General features: G+C 37.4%; 2 protein-coding genes across 32 annotated transcripts in view; one reads left to right on the top strand and one right to left on the bottom strand.

The window, feature by feature from the left end:
* lrrc1 (leucine rich repeat containing 1) overlaps positions 1-7,844 on the top strand; it is a 593,918-nt gene extending 586,074 nt beyond the window's left edge. The window contains exon 10 of the transcript XR_015505118.1: positions 7,418-7,844. The gene's annotated coding sequence lies outside the window, so the exon portion shown is untranslated. The remainder of the gene's footprint in view (positions 1-7,417) is intronic.
* The window catches only part of dst (dystonin), a 291,289-nt gene continuing 273,726 nt past the window's right edge, over positions 4,293-21,855 (bottom strand). For all 31 annotated transcript variants that reach the window (XM_087278762.1, XM_087278728.1, XM_087278746.1 and 28 more), the window contains 6 exons: positions 19,907-20,024; positions 18,073-18,180; positions 14,416-14,606; positions 9,878-9,988; positions 6,687-6,810; positions 4,293-5,193 (listed from right to left, as the gene is read on the bottom strand). In XM_087278762.1, the coding sequence (XP_087134888.1) occupies positions 4,937-5,193; positions 6,687-6,810; positions 9,878-9,988; positions 14,416-14,606; positions 18,073-18,180; positions 19,907-20,024 (909 nt within the window). In that variant the 3' untranslated portion in view covers positions 4,293-4,936. The remainder of the gene's footprint in view (positions 5,194-6,686; positions 6,811-9,877; positions 9,989-14,415; positions 14,607-18,072; positions 18,181-19,906; positions 20,025-21,855) is intronic.

Here is a 21,855-nt window from a genome sequence, read left to right as displayed (position 1 = left end):
ACCTACTGCGCCACTGCGTCGCCTCAATAGACATTGTTTAACTTATTTGCTGAATTCTTCAATAGGATTAATGTAAATTGTATTTAGTTGTTTGCAAACCGGCATGTAAAACCCATCATTAATGATCAATTAAACAAGTAAATAAAAAAGAAATTCAACCCAAATGTTAACTCACTAATATTACAATTTGGAATTATAAATTATAATTTTATATTAATATTATTAATTATTAATTCGATAACGTAAATTGTATTTACATTGAATAATATGCTGGGTTCCACATAATCAGTTTGCGTTGGGAAAACATGAAGGAATTAACTTATTAGTTTGTACAAATTTAAGTTGATTAAACATAACAAAAAAATAACAAACTCAAGATTTGAGTTAAAAATGGATCATTTAAAAGGGGAGTTTGAACAAACAGAAAACATAGTATTACTGAGTGTGGTTGTTTCCAAATTAGTAAGTAAAATGGGAATCCAGCACCAACTTTAACTCACTTGATAATGCTCAGCCTATTAGCTGAAGTAGTCAACAGGACAGGCACTAGAAATAATACAAAATAAAAGTCCAGCCATCTCTGTAAAGTCTCCGGTAGACAGTGGATCTCTGTCTAGATAGGAGACAGATGTAGTATGTCACGGGTAGACACTAGCAGAGCTCTGCAAACATTCTGCACTCACTCGCTCCCTTTATATTCACCACAGGCCACAGTGTGAACGTGGTGTTTAAAGAGATATTCAAGCAGAACAGCATTTAAAACAGGAACATGCATTTAAAAGACTGCACTGCACAAAAATGCTTCTCTTACTTGGAGTTTTTGCCTTGTTTTTGGTTCAAATATCTTAAAACTTCTTGCATTTTCTATCAAGTAACCATTTTTGTCTTGTATTTATTAGTCAAAATTAAGAAAAGTTTTTCCATTAAACAAGCAAAATAATCTGCCAATGGGTTAAGCAGAATACTTTTATTTCAATACATAAAGTAGATTATTTGGTTTACCGCATTGGTTTATGAAAACTAACTATTATTTGCTCGTCTTTAATAATTTTTGGATATTTGGACTAGAAGCAAGACAAAAACTCTTAGTAAGAAAAGCCGTTTTTGCAGTGTGAGTCAATACGCTTCAACTTAGTGACATTTTTAATTCAGAACAAGAAAAAAAACCCTGAAAACATTATTATTTTACTAATTCGCTGCTGTTTCATTTTAAAAATGACATGCACAGACTGGTAATAAAGTAAAATGTTAAAACCAAATTCATTAGTGCTTCATAAATATAGTTTAATGGGGTTTAGGCCTGTTTCGTTTGTGACAATTTAAAATAAATTTAATATAATACCAAGACAAAATGTGCAAAAACCACCTTTGGGGTGGATCAGCTTGTCTTTGTGGAAGAGCCATTGTCCATGTTTTACTATAGGCCACTGAATCGGACCTTTAAAAACACGATTGCATTGCAGAATAAGGTCAATAAAACTGCTATGGAAAATAAGCAACAGTACGAAGATTCTTCTTCAGAAACGAGCTAATTTCCTGAAGATGTTTGATTTCTGTACAGATAGAGTTACTGTTAGTTGATTGTCACTATACTGAATACAATAAATTAACACTTTATCACCTAGTACCGGGTTGGACCCCTTTTACATTCACAACTGCCTTAATCCTTTGTGGCAGAGACTCAACAAGCTACTGGAAATATTCCTCAGAGATTTTGCTCCATATTGACTTGATAGCATCACACAGTTGCTGCAGATTTGTCGGCTGCACATCCATGATGCCAAACTCCCATTCCACCACATCCCAAAGGTGCTCTATTGGATTGAGATCTGGTGACTGTGGAGGCCATTTGAGTACAGTGAACTCATTGTCGTGTTCAAGAAACCAGTCTGAGATGATTGAGCTTGAATCATATGACATGCTGCGTTATCCTGCTGGAAGTAGCCATCAGAAGATGGAGACACTGTGCTCATAAAGGGATGGACACGGTCAGCAGCAATACTCAGGTAGGCTGTGGCGTTGACACCATGCTCAATTAGTACTAATGAGCCCAAAGAAAATCTCCCCCACACCATTACACCACCACCAGCAGCCTAATCTGTTGATACAAGGCAGGATGGATCCATGCTTTCATGTTGTTGAAGCCAAATTCTGAGCCGAGCATCCGAATGTGTCAGCAGAAATGGAGACTCATCAGAGCAGGCAACGTATATATAACTATTGCATATACTATCATCGCCATAACAATACTTTATTGATACATTGTGCAGCGCTAGTTTAAACTATATAACTTTTGCATATACCATTATCACGATAACGATACTTTTGCAATATATTGTGCAGCGCTAGTTTAAACGATATGACTATAGCATATACCATTATCACGATAACGATACTTTTTCAATATATTGTGCAGCGCTAGTTTAAGCGATATGACTATTGCATATACCATCATCACAATAACGATACTTTTTCGATATATTGTGCAGCGCTAGTTTAAACGATATGACTATTGCATATATCATTATCTCTATAACGATACTTTTTCCATATGTTGTGCAGCGCTAGTTTATACGATATTTGACTATAATATATTCCATTATCACGATAACGATACTTCTTCGATATATTGTGCAGTGCTAGTTTAAACGATATAACTATTGCATATACCATTATCACGCCAACGATGCTTTTTTGATATGTTGTGCAGCCCTAGTTTAAACGTTATGACTATTGCATATACCATTATCACAATAAGGATACTTTTTCAATATATTGTGCAGCGCTAGTTGAAACGATATGACTATTGCATATACCATTATCACGATAATGATACTTTTTCGATATGTTGTGCAGCGCTAGTTTAAACGATATGACTATTGCATATACCATTATCACGATAACGATACTTTTTTGATATGTTGTGCAGCCCTAGTTTAAACGATATGACTATAGCATATACCATTATCACGATAACGATACTTTTTCAATATATTGTGCAGTGCTAGTTTAAACAATATGACTATAGCATATACCATTATCACGATAACGATACTTTTCCGATATGTTGTGCAGCGCTAGTTTAAACGTTATGACTATTGCATATACCATTATCACGATAAGGATACTTTTGCAATATATTGTGCAGCGCTAGTTTAAACGATATGACTATTGCATATACCATTATCACGATAACGATACTTTTTCGATATGTTGTGCAGCGCTAGTTTAAACGATATGACTATTGCATATACCATTATCACGATAACGATACTTTTTCAATATATTGTGCAGCGCTAGTTTAAACGATATGACTATAGCATATACCATTATCACGATAACGATACTTTTCCGATATGTTGTGCAGCGCTAGTTTAAACGTTATGACTATTGCATATACCATTATCACGATAAGGATACTTTTGCAATATATTGTGCAGCGCTAGTTTAAACGATATGACTATTGCATATACCATTATCACGATAACGATACTTTTTCGATATGTTGTGCAGCGCTAGTTTAAACGATATGACTATAGCATATACCATTATCACGATAACGACACTTTTTCAATATATTGTGCAGCGCTAGTTTAAGCGATATGACTATAGCATATACCATTATCACGATAACGATACTTTTTCGATATGTTGTGCAGGGCTAGTTTATACGATATTTGACTATAATATATTCCATTATCACGATAACGATATTTCTTCGATATATTGTGCAGCGCTAGTTTAAACAATATGTCTATTGCATATACCATTAACGTGATAATAATATATTGAGTAGTCCTAGTTTAAATTAGATGAATATTGTATATACCATTATTGGAGATCACTTTTTAATATATTGTGCAGGCCTAATTCAAGCGGTTCGGGATTGGTGCAAAACCTGACGTTTTTCTCCTGCTATTTGTAGTCTGGATAGATTTCCCACATCCTATAGGAGATCCTTTAGGATTAACACCACATCACTGACCTTACTTTATCTCATCTGATTACACACTGACATTAATCCAGCCAGTATTAAAGGCCATCTGGCATCTGTACACAAGATTGCTTTGGTCCCGTTCACCGGTACAGCGAGTGCCAGAGACTCACATAGCAGTTTAGTCTCATAAAACATTTTATTTTCTTCTGAAGACTTGTTAATTGCGGGCCCGAGACAATACTCCGTAAATGAGCATCAGTGAAAATGCCCGTTTGTTTGGATGTTTCACTGAAGCCGATGATGTTGGACAGATTTAAAAACGAGCGAGGCTGCAATGACTCTATATACACTGAGATTTCTGCAAGCATGTTTATTACAAAAACAAAATTGAGTAATTGGCATCACTCAGGCATTAGGGGACCAAAGAATACACAGGCATGATTGCACTTCTGTTTTTCAGTCTGAAAGCTGTAGTCACAGTTAGGTGTGATTTGATCGAAATTAGCATTGCTGCGAGTGCTACAGTCGGGTGATTATACACACGTTTGAAGGCCATGATCAGGATTAACTGTAGTGTATGATAGCAGTGGTTACAGTATTGTATTGCCCTTTAAATGCATAACAGCAGCTTGTCATTGCACTTTAAATAGATGAATAAATAACTGTGGCAGAATACAGAGCATTATCAGGCACGTCCGCTCGAGGGAAATAACTGTACGTTCAGCTTCTCCTTCAACGCGAACATGTGGAAAAGTGTTAGTTCACCTAACAACATACAGTGTGTTCGCTGACCTCTCCCAGCGATCAAACAAAATATTAAAGACATACAGTACAGGACGAATACATAAAGCTGTTGCATTCAACACACACACACACACACACACACACACACTTCCTTTTTCACTTCCACAACAGAATAATTTACATCTTGCTACGCTTTTTAAAAACGATAACACTTTGTAGTGTGTGTCCAGTCTGGGCTTAGTGCATCTTTTCTGACTATCTCTTGCTGCTTTTGGCTAGTTTACTAGTAGTGGAGCTTCTCCGCTGTGGAGTTGGGATTTTGGAGGGTTTTCCACCATGTTGGCGTGAGGCTGAGCGTGGCGTCGGTCTGCCTGAGTCCGTCACTGTCTCGGATACATCCGAACAGACCGACTGAATGTCCGAAATGTCGAAATCTGAGGCGTCGCTGCCCCGCCGGCTGCTCCCTCGACTTCCAGCTTTACTGCCAGGCCTGCTCGGTATCTTACTTGACCCTGTGGAGAAAGATTAAAGTTCCTGTGAAGTGCGCATTTTTATTCAATGTTTGATATATTCTCAATTGAAACGTCAAGAGAGGGCGGGGCATAATGTAGCCACTCCCCTTTTTAAAAAATAGCGTTTTGTTTTGTCATAGATGTGCCAGTGAGAGTGGTTGAGCTCAAGCACATTAAATGAAGTCAATAAGAAGGGGGCGGGGCATGCTAGATACTGGAGAGGATTTGATTGGTCATGATTTGATGAGTAACTGAGGTATGAGGTGACGTGAATATAATTGTTGATCCATTTCAGGGCTCGAAATTAACCTTAAGTATTTAGGCGCACCAGCCAAAATTTAAGCACACACACCAAAAATTACGAGCACTGTTACTACAGGTTTTGCATTAACAATTTTTATAACAGGCATTGGCCCTGCACGCACTGTTTGACATGAGTGAGATGAACTGAATTAACAATAATAACTGGGCTGTTCTCACGGGTGGTGTCTGATATTGCACGAATGATATTGACATATAACTTATGATTTGCATAAGTCATCTTAATAAAAATAATGGTCATGAGCTGCAATCTTAGTTTCATCTCAGTGAATGTAAGCCCTTTTTCTGATCGCACGACTGACAGCATTGTGCTGATTAAATGAAGGATTGTAGACGTGTAGATGTAGCAAACACTGTTACCTGAAAACTCTGTCCCACCGGCTTTAAGGTGAATGCTTCAATCATTTTCATAGCGGACTTTAACCACTGGAAGTCTTTTATCCACTCTTCGAAAAGTGTAAATGGTGGATTAACATTCGCCACATGATCACTGATCAGATCTGCCATTATTTGTAACTTTAGGTGGTTTCTAAAACTAAATCTGTCTGTGTTATTTTCATTCTCTCATATCCAGACTTTTACAATTTTGCAGCTCCCTGTCAGCTGAGCTGAGTGATTGACAGATGATAGCAACCAATCCATGCGCATTCAGTTCTAGAGCACAGGGCCAATAAAAAGAGCTTGAAGGCGGGGCAGCAAGTTGACATGACAACCGATTTAACCCATTCCTGAGTACTGCGTTTGGTGGGTTTTTTGGTGCAAGGATGCAATTTCACCTAAATCTGCACATACAGGGAATATTTTGTCGCACTGCAACAATTTTATGCACCAAATGCTGCCAAATATATTTTGAGCTTACATACATGAAATTTCAGGCGCATATGCAACCAAACGGTCGCAATTTCAGGCCCTGCATTTAGGCGGAAGTGATGAACTGCAAGCTTTACATGTTTGTATCGGTTTTATATCTTCCAAACATGAATTGTGTCACTGTTTTGTTTCGCACTAGCTTATAAACATCCTAAAACCTAACAATACTGATGCCAACATCTAAAAAAAAACTTTGTTTTTATTTCATGGAATCTTTAAAGTCTTTTTTAATATAGCTCTTTTCGCTGATTGTTTTTTTTAGTATAAACTTGAGTGCAGAGCAGAGTGTTTTCTGGCCTCACCTATAGCTTGACCTCTGGCCTTCATGACCGCAGCATTGATCAGGGCTCCATCCTCTGTCGACTGAAAGCCTTTCCCTGACAAATATCCTGGAAGACGAAGCTTGCTGCCCTGAATCGGCGTGCTCTGTAAGAAAGCAGGGTTCAGAAACAAAACATTTAGAACAGGACCATGAGGCAGATCACAGACGGTTTCATTACAGAAATACAAATGTTAATATCTGGCTGAGAAGAGGTTTCTAAGGGCCAACCTGATTTCACCAAGTAGGAAATATTACTAGATTAATATCTATGTTGATCCTGGAACAACATTCCAATCAGCCAATCAGAATTAAGTATACAGTTTAGGGCTTACGGTTAGGGTTATGCACTTTACATGATTGTTACCGCTCTGATTTGGGGATGTTATGGTTGGGTTTAGAGGTATGGATTACATTTTCCAGCTAAAATGATCTTGCAGGATCAACATACATGTACTTGGCAAAATCGTGACCTGCCTATCCCAAATGGTTTCCTAAACCACACTTTCACTTATGGGTAAAAGTAAACAGTCTTGTGGGTTTAAAAAAGGCATGCGAAGAGCGGTCAAAGTTAGTCTGCAAGACGGTAAGTGCACATGTGTTCCTATCTGAACATGCAGCTCAACTCCTTGTTCAAGCTCTTCCACACTGGACTACTAGCCGGGCTCCCAGCTAACTCTATCAAACCTCTTCAGCTGCTTCAGAATGCAGCAGCACGAGTGGTCTTTAATGAACCTAAAAGAGCACATGTCACTCCGCTGCTCATCCGTTTGCACTGGCTGCCAGTTGCTGCTCGCATCAAATTCAAAGCTCTGATGTTTGCTTACAAAGCGACTTCTGGCTTTGCTCCTTCTAATCTGCTCTCACTTCTGCAGATGTATGTGTCCTCCAGAAACTGCGTTCTGTGAATGAACGTCGCCTCGTGGTTCCATCCCAAAGAGGGAAGAAATCACTTTCCCGAACTCTCACATTCAATCTGCCCAGTTGGTGGAATGAACTCCCGAACTGCATCAGAACAGCAGAGTCACTCGCTGTCTTCAAGAAACCACTAAAAACTCTTTACTATTTATTTTGGAACTATTTAGTCTCCACTTTCCTTCTTAATCTGCAATTGCCTCTCTGGATATACCACTAACTGTACGCTTCTTACACTTTACACACCTGAAACTTGCCTACAGCACTTATTCATTGTTGCTCTTATAATTTCCATGACTTTCCCAAATCTTTGTGGGATTTTTTCATTCATTCATTTTCTTGTCGGCTTAGTCCCTTTATTTAATCCGGGGTCGTCACAGCGGAATGAACCACCAACTTATCCAGCAAGTTTTTACGTAGCGGATGCTCTTCCAGCCGCAACCCATCTCTGGGAAACATCCACACACACATTCACACACACTCATACACTACAGACAATTTAGCCAACCTATTTCACCTGTACCGCATGTGTTTGGACTGTGGGGGGAAACCGGAGCACCCGGAGGAAACCCATGTGAAGGCAGGGAGAACATGCAAACTCCACACAGAAACACCAACTGAGCCGATGTTCGAACCAGTAACCCAGCGACCTTCTTGCTGTGAGGCGACAGCACTACCTACTGCGCCACTGCCTCGCCCTGTGGGATTTTTTGTTTTGCCAAAACTTTTCCAGGCCTGGAAAATGGCATGTCAAAATTCCATGACATTTTCTAGGTTTTCCATGACCGTGTGCGCCCTGAATCACGTAAAGACAAAAGAAATCAGCTACTATAAAACGTATTTTGTTTAAAAGTGTTGAAATGTTTCTTCCTCTTAAACAGCACCTGGAAAATATTTAAAAACAATAAATAAATATTGATAAAATGGCTAATAACTGAACACAGAAATCCTGTCTGAAAACATGAAGTGGACAGCTGTGGGTTGAGGAGTGACTCCTGTATTCCAGCCACACACAGCTAAAACCAACCCAAGCTCATTCTGAAAACGTAGTCCCACGGACGTTTCTGGAGACCGCGGAATACGTCCCAGGAGGTATGTACGGCTGCATTAATTTATTTCAAGAGAACGCTACGGGGCGGTGTGACGATGTTCCCTTTCGCACTTGCCGGCCGGCCGGCGGGCCAACCGCTTACCTCCTTGTGGAGGGCTTCCCCGCTGCAACCCGTTTGTCCACTCAGCTCACCGTGTACGTCGGCAGGCTCGAGATGCAGAGAGGAGTCGACCACGGCGACCGGTTTCGAGTTCGGGGAAGAGCGGTTCCAGCAATCAGGTAAGACAAAAACAGAATCCCAAAAATTAAGTGAACGAGTTTCGTAACAGGGTGAGAACGCAGTGAAATCCAAAAACGCGGTAGAAAAAAAAATCAGGGCTTTTCTTTTTTTGGACGGCTTTTGTAAACTGTCGCTCGGGTTTAGGGAAGCGAGCGGGCGGGCGGTCGATCTGTAAAATTGGTTGGGTTCAGGGAAGGAGGAGGGCGGGTCAGCCGATTGGCCGGTCGCGCAATCAATCATCCAGTCAGTCTGACAGCGGCCTCCGGTGGGTTCACGCAAGAACAGCGCGGGCGCGAACCGCACTCGCAAAAGGCGTCTGAGGTGCAAAAAAGCGTACAACAGCGCCCTCTCGCGGATTCGCAAAAACAAAAACTGCAGCCGTATGTACCCGTTGGGACGTATTCCTCGGTCTCCAGAAACGTCCGCGGGACTACGTTTCCACAACGAGCTTGGGTTGGCTAAAACCTCATGTGTTACTCCCAAAAGTCAACATGATAAAATAAATGCACATCAAACACAGACAAACCACAGCATGCTCGTACAGGGAATTCAATGAAGCCAGGGAGAGTTTAGAGGAATATCTCACAAGCAGCTTTAGTGGCAGAAAACGCATTAATGTCCTGTTAGCTCTGAAAGAATCAGAAAGGAAGTGACGGTTTAAAAAGGCCCCGATTTCCAAGACAAAATCCCACCACCACCACCACCACCACCACCGCATGTTCTCAAGAGAGAGAGAGAGAGATTTAAAGATCAGAATTAAGCAAACACATCCGCCAGAGCACTTCCATGCATCACTGCAAAGCCAGAGATAGAGCCTGAACCCGATCCCAGATCCACACAGGAAGAGATTAGATCAGACACAGAGGTCAGCAGCAGGAGGCGGGAGATTAGATGCTGATTTTCACTCTCTTTTTTTTAAGCAGCGTACCTCATTGGACGACCCTTGGCTGTCAAAGGAGTCGGATGATTTAAGAGGGGTGGCTGATTTGCTGTTTGTCAGCCAGGGTTTATCATAATTGCGGGTTAAATGTTGGGGAGTCTGTGAGAAACAGTTGTGGATAAACCCACATACGAAGGGTGGCAACAGAAGAGGAAAAACAAAAGATGATACAGGAACACGGTTACATATCGACACATATTGATGGGACAGTCAGTGAAAATGCTTGAAATCCTTGTGAACTCCCTGTTTAGGCGACACTGTAAGATGACACAGATGGACTCTTGACTGAATGTGTTTATTCTGCTTTAGTGACTTTATTCTGCGATGCGGAAGTGCGATTGTTTTAAAACGTCTGATTCAGTTGCCAATGGGAGAAATGACGAGAAATAATATACAGAAGAAAACAGTCAACTGCTTGCTCTTCATACGAACGTGTTCATGACTTTACATGAAAAGTAGATTTGTTTTGTTTAGATTTGTAGTTTGCAACATTAACCAACATAACAAGCTGCTTTTAATATCTAAAAATCAATGGAAGTGAATGAGACGAAGTCTGCAGGCTGCACCGGCTCGACCTAAAGAATAAGGTTAATCTACACTGCAAAAAAATGACTTTTTGTCTTGTTTTTAGATCAGATTAAAAATTAGTTAATGTATTAAAATATCTAAAAAATAAAGTAAAAGTCTTGTTTCCAGAGTTTTTCTCAAAATAAGCTCAATAATCTCCCACTGGGGTAAAATAATTATTTCTTTTTTTTTTCTTCCCCATAGGCAGATTATTTTGCTCATTTTAGGGAAAAACTCACTTAATTTTGGCAGATTATTTCTCAAAATAAGACAATATTTTGTGCTTGTCTAGAAAATGCTTCTTGATTTGAGAGTGTTTAGATATTTGGACTAAAATCAAGACAATAAATTTTTTTTTGCAGTAAAAATATATTTTAGCCTAAATCTATAACGCAAATAATAATACATTTTTATATTTTTTATGTGTGATGTTTAACAGAATCTTCATAACCGAAAAACTAATTTCATTACATTTGGTATAAATACCATGTGCTGGGCAGGGATTAATGGCATCCAAAATTAAAAGTTTATTTTGCCGTGTGTGTGTGTGTACATATATATATATATATATATATATATATATATATATATATATATATATATATATATATATATATATATATATATAGAGTTGAAGTCAGAATTATTAGCCCACCTTTTTATTTTTGTTCCCCAATTTCTGTTTAACGGAGGGCAGATTTTTTTCAACACATTTCTAAACATATTAGGCAAGTTATTGTATAGCAATGGTTTGTTCTGTAGACTATCAAAAAAAAAAAAAAAAAAAAAAGAGTTTAAAGGGACTAATAATTTTGACCTTAAAATGGTGTTGAAAAAATAAAAAACAGCTTTTATTCTAGCCGAAATAAAACAAATAAGACTTTCTCCAGAAAAAAATAAATAAATATATATATAACGGACATACTGTGAAAATGTCCTTGCTCTGTTAATTTGGGAAATATTAAACAATTAAAAAATATTCAAAGGGGGGCTAATTCTGACTTCAACTATATATATATATATATATATATATATATATATATATATATATATATATATATATATATATATATATACAAAACTATACGAAGCAATTATGTTACATAGATATTACTTTTAAAAATAATTTGCATCATATTATATTAATATTATTATATTTTCTAAAATATAAGCATGCATATGTGTTTTTTTAATTTTTACAGTACATACTTTTATATTATTGTATGTCAAAACCAACACAATCTCACGGCAATTCGTAACTTTTTCATTTAGTGGCTAATTCGTATGAATTCATACGATCTAATACGCACAATTTAGTACGATTTGCTCATCACCCAATGACGGTTGGGGTTAGGGGTGGGGATGGGTGCCACGCCTCCTTTTTAAAATCGTACATTTTCGTATGAATTCGTACGAATTAGCCACTAAACTGACAAAACGTAAAATACTTGCACTGTGAGATCAGGCTGGTCAAAACATTATTTTTGGATGCGATTTAATTTTTGCCCACCACAAAAAAAAATTAAAATAATAAAAATCAAGAAGGTAAATAACTTAATTTATGCCAACAACAACAATTTATATGCATCACATCAGGTGAAAATGTTTTTAATAATGTGGGTTTTATAGCATGTGTTCCCGCAACTCTTTTTCAGGCTGAAAAAGCAGATCTCTTAAAAGCTGCTCACATTGGATGCTTCTGAATCTGACATCAATTGTCTTATAAATGCTGTTTCTTATGTTTTGTATTGTAAAAGTATGTATTTGTGGTTTGTGTATTTTCTAATCCACACGTGCACTCCTGCGCATGTATCTAAGCACAGGAGCTTCAGTCATCTGATGACTTTACCGGTCAGGACTTTTAATTTAGAAAGCAGTGCTTATTTTTCCGCCATACTGCATGTTCCACTTCGAGTGAAACTCAGCTGAAATGAATGGTAACTTGAGTTGTTGTCTTTGTAGTGCGTTCCAAACCACGAAGGGTTGATTTCACCTTGCTAAACAGCTGCAGCAGGGAAGCGCACAAGGATTTGGAAACGAGCTAAATGACTGGTGGCAGGACAGCCATGTAGAAATCTGATGCATGGAAATATATGCAAATTACATATATGACATGCAAGTTCATATCTGGATTTCTCATTTGAAACGTGTCGTAATGCAACGTATATTTCGAAATAATGCAGATAAAAAAATGGTTGCTTTTATTTTTTTCCCAAACCATTGGAATTACAAATATTTGTTCAAATGTATTGGATAAAATAAAGTAATATATGAAGACGAATATAAAATTATAGCAAATATATTTAAAGATGCTGCTTTAAAACAATAATTATAATAAAAAGTGCACTACAAATAAACATGAATATATATATATATATATATATATATATATATATATATATATATATATATATATATATATACATATATATATATATACATATATTATAAATAAAATAAAATATATGAAAAAGTATAGCTAATATACTTAAGTGTCAGGTTTCTGCCACCCTGGTCCGGACACTAGCTCAGTCTTGTCCTGTTTCTGTCATTGTGCGTCTCTGTATTGATGTGGGCACGTGGGCTCTTGTACTCATGTTTTGTTCTGTCGGTTTCATTCTCAGCGTCTCCGTCTAGTTGGTTTCGGTTGGCTCTGAGATGAAACATGTGCGATGCATATGTGTGAGCACACGGTAAGGTGTTTTCATATATCGTGTGCTCGTGTCTATTTGTGTTTGTGTTGTTCAAGCCCGTGGCTCTGTGTTTGCATTGTGGCCGCATGCTTCAGCCTTGTCCTTATATTGTGAACGAGTGGTTCTTGTCCCGTTTTATGTGAGCGCATGGCTTGTGTTGTATCTGTGTCATGTGCTCTCCTGTCTACTGTCTAGTCCCCCCCTCCTCGTTAACCCAGTATTAGTTCATTATGTTCATCTGCTTGTGTGTTCTGCTTATATTCCCCTCATGTCTGCTGTCCTGTGCCAGTTCGTCGTCGTATTTAATCGTTTCCTGCCTTGTCCTGTTCTCCAGTCCTGATCCCAGCCAGCCTGCCCAGTCTAGTTTGTTTGTTTATTTGTTTCATTAATGTTTTCCTCCTCAGGGTAGTTTGTTTTGCCTTTTTGTTTTATTTGTATTTTATATTAAACCCTTAATTTGTCTGCATTTGAGTCCTCGCTCATTTTCCCCACCCACCAAACCGTGACACATAAGCCTGTACATATTTGTAATAATAAATGTAATAATTTATATAATGGTTGGAAAAAATATGAATGTGAATATATTAATTATCTGACATTATAGCTGAAATAGATTATATATATATATATATATATATATATATATATATATATATATATATATATATATATATATATATATATATATATATATATATATGTGTGTGTGTGTGTGTGTGTGTATATATTTATGTATGTATATATATATATATATATATATATATATTATATATGCATATATATATATATATATATATATATATATATATATATATATATATATATATATATATATATATATATATATATATATATATATATCCATTATCTATTTCACCTATAAAGTCAGATAATTAATATATTCACACACACATATATATATTTTATTTTATATAAATTAATTTTAGTAATATTATTAACTAATGTGAACATGTTCATATGATTTATTTACAATACGCTGTGTACAGTAATATTTTCTGTATTTCAGTAGATCTATTATTATATGAGAGACTTGTTTCATACCAATTGGATTTGCATTGTAAACATTCAATAAAAGGTAATATTTCTTATTTAATAGATTAAGTCTTTAGTTACGATGCTCCCAAAACCATCCAACACAAATCTTCAGAAATAAATAGCATATATTAGCATATATCAGATTTCTATGTGAGAAATGTGACCCAAACATGGGGTTTTCCACTTCTCCTGAATGGGTGCTGATCATACCTTGGGTGTGTTTGGTGCGAGCGGGTTGTTCTGTGCAGCGCAGCTATGACTGGAGTTGGATCTGTTAGGGGAGGCTCCTCGTGAGGACGGCCGTGACCTTCGACCTCTGTACCGGAAGCTTGCCATCACCTGCGTGGTGCCTTCTGGGAGAATGAACTTCTCCCGCAGCTCCACGTTTGTCCTGCCTTTAGCTGAAGGAGGAATACAGTACAATGAGCAGGGAGACGTGAACACATCAAAACCTTCAGCGCGGGGTTACAAAAACAAGCCTCTAGAATTTAATTTAAAGGAGTATTTTGGGTTGATCAGCATCTTAAATCCTTAAAAGTCTTTATTATTTAATTTTTTAAAATGTATACAAACATTTATATGCATTTATGTATGTATTAAATCATCTTTACATCAAATTACAGTAAACAAATGAGCACTTGTGTGAGGTGTGTGTAATGCAGAGTCAGGTACGGACAGTAAATCTGACGTTATTCTCTCCTCTGGCTGCCGTTATCAGTCTCGCACTGGTTTCCGTTCCGTTTACTTTTATTAATTCAGCTAATAGTATTGTAAACAATACGATTTGTTGTGCTCTCTCATTCACTGCGCTCTAAGTTTACCAACTATCATGACTTCTGCTGCTGAGAAAGCCAGAAATGGATCCATTTAGTACAAAACGTTGACTGTAAATGCTGTTTATATGAAATAAATTGGCCAGTCTTAAAGGGACAGTTCACTACACCTAAAAAATGTCAATAAGAATCACTATGGACCATAATGTGAACTCGAATGCTGAGAAAACTTGTTGAAATTAATCCAAACGAATGATCCTATATTAATGATTTGTGGTCAAATTGCAGAAAGTGTTCTGGTTCTAACAATATTATAACTTTATTTTCAAAAAAGGATTCAGTAAAGCAATGCAAATGTTGCATAAAGCATTAAAATAAAAGTTGTTCCATTTAAAATGTTTCTACACTAAATATATATATAGATAATATTATTATTAATATTATTATTTCATTAGCTTATGCAAGAAATATTTTGTCTACTAAAATATGGACAAACAAGCAAATAAAAAAAAAAGCTTAAATTTGTACAATTGATCAAGTTAACTTAATTGATCTGTGTTGGGACAACATGAAGGAACTGTGTGGAGCGCAGCCTTATTAACAGTGTATCTGGTCTCAGAATTTACGGCCTTTTTTGTTTCTGCCTCCTTTTTCAATTTTTGTTTTTTAGATTTAAAACAAAAATCAAATAATGGCTCATTTTAATCAAATTATTTTATTTTTATTTATTTATTTGTATCTGTTTCTAAAAAGAAAATGCAATGACCAAAAGATACATGGATTAATTTACCTGGCCTTAAGTTTAAAATTAACTTAATTTATTTATTTATTTATTTATTTATTTATTTATTTATTTATTTAACACAAAAGAAGATATTTTGAAGAATGTTGGAAATGAAATTATCAACACACACACACACACACACACGGTAGGAAAAAATAAACAACTATCAAACATTTCTCAAAATATCAACAAAAGAAAGAATCCAACGCACGTTTGAAACAACTGGAAGATAAATGATCAATTACTGAATTTACATGTTTCCCTTTCATTTATTTTTTTACCAATTTTACCAATTTGTTTTAAACCCAAAACACTGCTTTAAATGGGTCTCAGGCACTTGTTTGTGAAAGCCATGGTTAAGGTTCTGATGTTGCTCTTATGAATATATGAGTAGTCTTAGAAATATATGTGTGATCATGTTGGGGAATGATGACCACTCAGATGAGCAATACACAATTCAGAGTTTTGCACGTTGGTTTGATGTAGAGAATGACATGCATTGCACAAACTAAACCAAAAAACAACAACAACAAAAAAAAAACTGGTGTTGCATATGACACATTATAAGCCTCATTCACACTACCAGCGACTTTGTGGCTGCCTGTTGCCCTGGGTTGCGACTAAAGTGGCAAGGGGGCGTTCCCACCTTCATGTTACCTAGATAACGTTTAAGATGATATTCACTAAGGCCATGTCTACACGTACATGGGTATTTTTGTATCTATTTTTAAAAGTGTCTGTTCACATGAAAAACGTGATGCATGTAAGGGGTACACATACCAACAGGGGGCGATAATATGACTTTTATGCGAGGGTTCACACCAAATGGGGAATAAACTATTTTTGCAAATAAATTGCACAATGCAAATGTGGATTACTGCCCTGCGGTGCCATTGATACTGAATAAATGTGTTTGCTGCGAACATGCAGACTTCACGTCTTTCGTGTTTGGTGTAAACCCAGTCATGTTGGCCAATCAGGAAGGAGAAAACGGCATGCACGCTGACATCATGAGGCGAAAACTCCGGTTGTAATGTCCACACAACCATGCTGTGCCCAGAGTTTCAGAAAGTTTCAGTTTTAGTCACCTGATTCTTTCATTTTTAATTTATTTTTTCATGTGGCAAACAGTGAAAGTGTGTAGAAAAAAAGGTTAGTTTTGAAAATACCTGTGATCGTGTGGGCAGGGCCTAACAGCGAATACAATTTTGCGTCATTGAAAATAACTATTGTGGAGGTGAATCTCTAAATATGAATAGATTGTGTCAATAAAATGCTTAATTTAACAAGAAGAAGAGTGTTCCAGTCAATGTGGCTAGTTATCTGCGCTTTCCTACTGCCACGTTGCAAGCACAGACAGCGTTTTCAGTTCATTCATATAGAAGTTGAGTGTAAACAGTGGCGCAATGCATTATGGGATTAAAAGTGACACGGAGAGAGCATTGAGAGTAGCTGAAAGCCTCAAAAGTTGGACATTTATTGACCTTATGCAAATGTACAGCAAAAAACACACTACTCTATTGGATTCGGATCAGGTGATTGGCTGGGCCATTCTACAGCTTGATTTTCTTTCTCTGAAAACATTTTCCTGGGCTGTCTTTGGATCATTGTCTTGCTGAAATGTCCACCCTCATCCTCCTGCTAATGTAGATGTCGGGCTGAAGGACTACTGAGAGATTTCAGCTGCTGTCTGGGCTTTCCATGTCGTTCTACACCTCCCTTTCTTCATGTGTTCAACACTTTTTTTTAACCTGCGTAATTTTTGCTTGTTTTACAGAAAAACTCACTTAAATTTGGCACATTATTTCTTAAAATTAGAAAATATGTTTTGCTGGTCAAGAAAATGCTGCTTGCTTTAAGAATTTGTAGATATTTGGACTAAAAACAAGACAAAAAATGTAAGCAAGAAAAGCGTTATTTGCAGTGCGGAGGTTGTCGGGAGTCACCCACTCCTCATTGAAATGAATGGGCATTCCCGATGTGTGTGTCGCTCGTAGTGTGAATGAGGCTTTATTATAGAGGACTAACTTCCAAATAATGCAGTTATAAAAACAGCACAAATGTAGTCAGAGTATCGTGTGTAGATGACTTCAATATGATTGTCCAGCACGTTTCACTGCACTGCAACAGAAAGCACATGCAGAGGGAGATAGAGGACACATGACGCAACACAAAACCTCATGCTAAACAGTCCCAGACAGAAAGATGGAAAGGGAAGCGTGAGATTAATGTTAATGAGAATACCATTCAAAGATCACTGCAGCTCACACACACACACACACACACGCTCGCACAGGGATGCACACATACCACTGGGATGGAGCAAGGACAGAAAGTGTGAGAGTTGCCAACCTATAGGAGACTGAGTAATTGAAGAGTTTGATTCCGAGCGCAACATTTTACTCCCGTGGTGGTGAACTAGAAGAAACAATAACTGGGTTCACTAACAAAGCAGCAGGAAAAGGGAAACTCTGAAAGAAAAGCGTCATGGGAAGAGACCAGCAAGCTTCAAGAATCTCACACACAGCCGATTAGAGTGCAGGAAGACACAATTCAGCCACCGAACATTATTACAGCCCTACAATTCATTATGAACACCCAACAGCATGTTCCCCTGCTGAATATTACAGTGCTTTGATAATGGGGAACTGAATTTTGCAGTCATTTTACATATGGTAGGCTCTGGTTCAAAACCTAGTGAGCTGCAATACTATGTTTTTTCACCAGATGGAGTTGGTGCAGCCTTTAATACTCATTTGTCTTCACTGACTACTTTCAGCAACAAAAAATGCACAAAAACTGAATTTATTCTTCAACCCAGGCTCATTCTGAAAACGTAGTCCCGCGGACGCTTCTGGAGACCGCATGATACGTCCCGGGAGGTATGTATGGCTGCATTTCGTTTTTTCAAGCAAACGAAATCAGATCAGAAATCTGGTAAGACAAAAACAGAATCCAGAAAATAAAGTGAACGGGTTCATGACGGGGCGAGAACGTGATGAAATCCAAAAACGTTGTGGAAAAAATTATTATAATAAAATTATTGCTTGGGTTTAAGGAAGGAAGGAGGAGGGTGGTGTCAGCCGATTGGCATGACGCACAGTCAATCGTTCGTTCAGTCAGTCGGACAGCGGCCTCTGGCAAGTTGACGCGAGAACAGCTTGCGAGAGACGTTCGAGACACGAAAAAGCGCGCACAGCAGCCTCTCGCGGATTTGTAAAAACAAAAACTGCAAAAATACGTGCCTCCCGGGACGTATCTCGCGGTCTCCAGAAACATCCGCTGGACTACGTTTTCACAATGAACCTGGAATGATTTATTTAAATAATGATGCTAATGCTTTCTTGAGAGCTGGTCATAATCAACAATACTTTCAGAGCTGCTTAAAGTTGCTTTAAGTTCATAAATTGGACACATTGACATTGTTATTGAACTAAACTGAATCAACATGAATCTGAATTGAGCTCAATAGTCTGTGAATATATGAGTCTATGAAGAAGGCACATGCAATACATTTGTCCCTCATTATTCGCGGGAGTTACGTTCTAAAAATAACCCTCAAAAGGCGAAATCTGCGAAGTAGTCAGCTTTATTTTTTAACAATTAATCTAGATGTTTTAAGGCTGTAAAACCCCTCACCACTCACTTTATACACTTTACTCAGTCAGGCGTTAACATTTCCACACTTTTCTCTCTTGTTTAAACTCTCTCAAAGTTCAACCCTTCCTAGAAAAACAAGTGCGGTATTTTAGAATGAAAGCAAAGATCAAACCTGTTGTTTATGGCACCACTATAATGGTTTTGGATGAAAAATACGCTAAAATAAACATTGGGTTGTCGCAAACCCAGTGTTGGCTCAAATATGGATCCCCCAACATTGGGTTACTTTTTTCAATTAAATTTAAACGGCACATTTTAACCCAATTGATGCAATAACCAAGCCTTTTAAGAGTATAATGACTCTTTCACAGTGTCTGCGATGTGTTAAAATGCTGCCTACAAAGGGAACTTGGCTAGGTTTTGGAACAGAACCACAGTGTCTACGACATATGGAGCAAAAACAAGAAATTTGTTACTCACAAAATCTGAACATTACGGTCTAAAATAGTGTTAAATAATAAGCCCAATAGTTGTTGGTCATTACCTCTGCACGGGTCATTTTTCACCAGGAACTCGTCCAGGGCCATCCAGCCTCCACCCACCCGCACCATCACTGTACTGCGCAGGATCCGCACCAGACGTAGCTGCTGGGAATCTCCGAACTGAACACGCACACACAAACACAGTCATTTATAGACACAAAATACAGACGGACACACAGCAGAGCAACATCAGAAACCTCTCCGTGAAAGCTAGCCAGCAAACGTGTGTTAGAAGCAGTGCGTCAAATCTCAACATTACACTTCCAGTCAGATGATGCTTGGCTGTATTGTCTGGTTTCCTCCTGTTGCTCTGCTGGGTGGTTTAACATTGACAAAACTGTTTTAATTGGAACACGACATTGGTTTCATTCCAGAAGACATGAAATGGATGCTCAATCCAACTGGCTTCATTTGTGGCTGATTGTGAATCGTTCATGAGTGTGTTTGTGCCATTCATTTTTATCATTAAAGGTGCAGCAAGCATTTCGGCTGATGCAATTCTAGTGCAAAACATTGCATTAATAAACCAGAATATAGAGATAAGCATGTCTCAACTCATCATGTGAGTTGTTAAACATTTTTCAGACATACAGTGCTCAACATATTTGAGTTCACCCCTCCTAAATCTCTTATTTAAATTCATATGTTTCTATAGGAAGCTTTACAATATTATATTTGTGCATATACATTAGATTAGCCAGTACTGAAGCCAAATCTAGAGCTGATCTAACAACATAACGTATGAAAACGGTCCAGAATTCAATTCAGTTTTATTCATAAAGCACTTTAAAACAACACAGTTGACCAAAGTGCTGAGAATTGAGAGTAAAACAAAGCGCAGCACAAACTTTAAAATACAAACAAATAAACATAAAATGTCAACATCTCGCGCTGTGCTAACAGCCAAATTGAACATGTGGGTTTTAAGAAGAGATTTAAAAACAGTGATGGAAGAGGCTCGTCTAATATACAACAGATATGGTGCAGCACCATTCAGACAAACTTAAATGGATCCTGAAATGCACGGGCAGCCAGTGAAGAGAAGATAAACCGGGGTGATGTGCTCGTACTTGCGTGTGCCAGTTAAAAGACGCGCAGCTGCATTCTGAACAAGTTGCAGTCGAGAAATAGAAGGCAGACTCATCCTAAAATAAAGAGCATTGCAGTAGTCCAAGCGGGGGGTTATAAAGCATGGATTACTGTTTCAAATTGCTTGTGTGATAAACTGTGCTTAATTTTGGCCAGTTGTCTTAAGTGAAAGAAGCTAGAGCGAACAACAGACCGAATTTGGCTCTCGAGCTTTAGTTCAGGATCCATTTTAAAACCCAGGTTCACAATCTCTAGCTTACAGAAAGTTTCAAAATTATTCAGGCGTACAGAATGAGCGAATTGAATTGAACTGAAAGCCAAATCTGGAGCTAATCTAATAAAATAACGTATGAAAATAGTGCAAAATTACTAAATACAAATTTATATATATTAAATAAAACGATAAAAAAAGAGCGAAACTCAAGAGAAACAAAAAAAATAATTAAATTTGGTTGAAATTTTAAGGTTTGTAATTTTTTCCAATATTTCACATGAATTTAAATGTATTATCTTTCTACTTCTAAAGATCTTCGGTGACTAAAATATTATTTTAATAAATATTTACATGTAATAAATCTATTTTGTTCAAATGCCCCAAAACATACGAGCTATATTGACAGAGAAATGGATTAAAATATTCTCAAAATACTCATTTATGCTGAGCACTGTATGTTTTTTCTCGTCTGAAACTCAAAGTGCACTTTACAGTGAACAGTACTGTGATCAGTGTCCACTAGAGTGCGCTAGAAGTGCATCCAATGTCTGTGATATACACTAAGAAAAAGTCCAAACGTGTTTTAGGGGAAACACAAGCTTATAACTGAGATACAACCCTTTAAATTTACAAATCTGCATCTTATTT

This window comes from Danio rerio, chromosome 13, assembly GCF_052040795.2.
Source record: "Danio rerio strain M-AB ecotype USA chromosome 13, GRCz13ab, whole genome shotgun sequence".
Taxonomy (NCBI): Eukaryota; Metazoa; Chordata; class Actinopteri; order Cypriniformes; family Danionidae; genus Danio; species Danio rerio.
The sequence above is the reverse complement of the archived record's forward strand: the minus strand, read 5'-3'. Positions and strand labels throughout refer to the sequence as shown.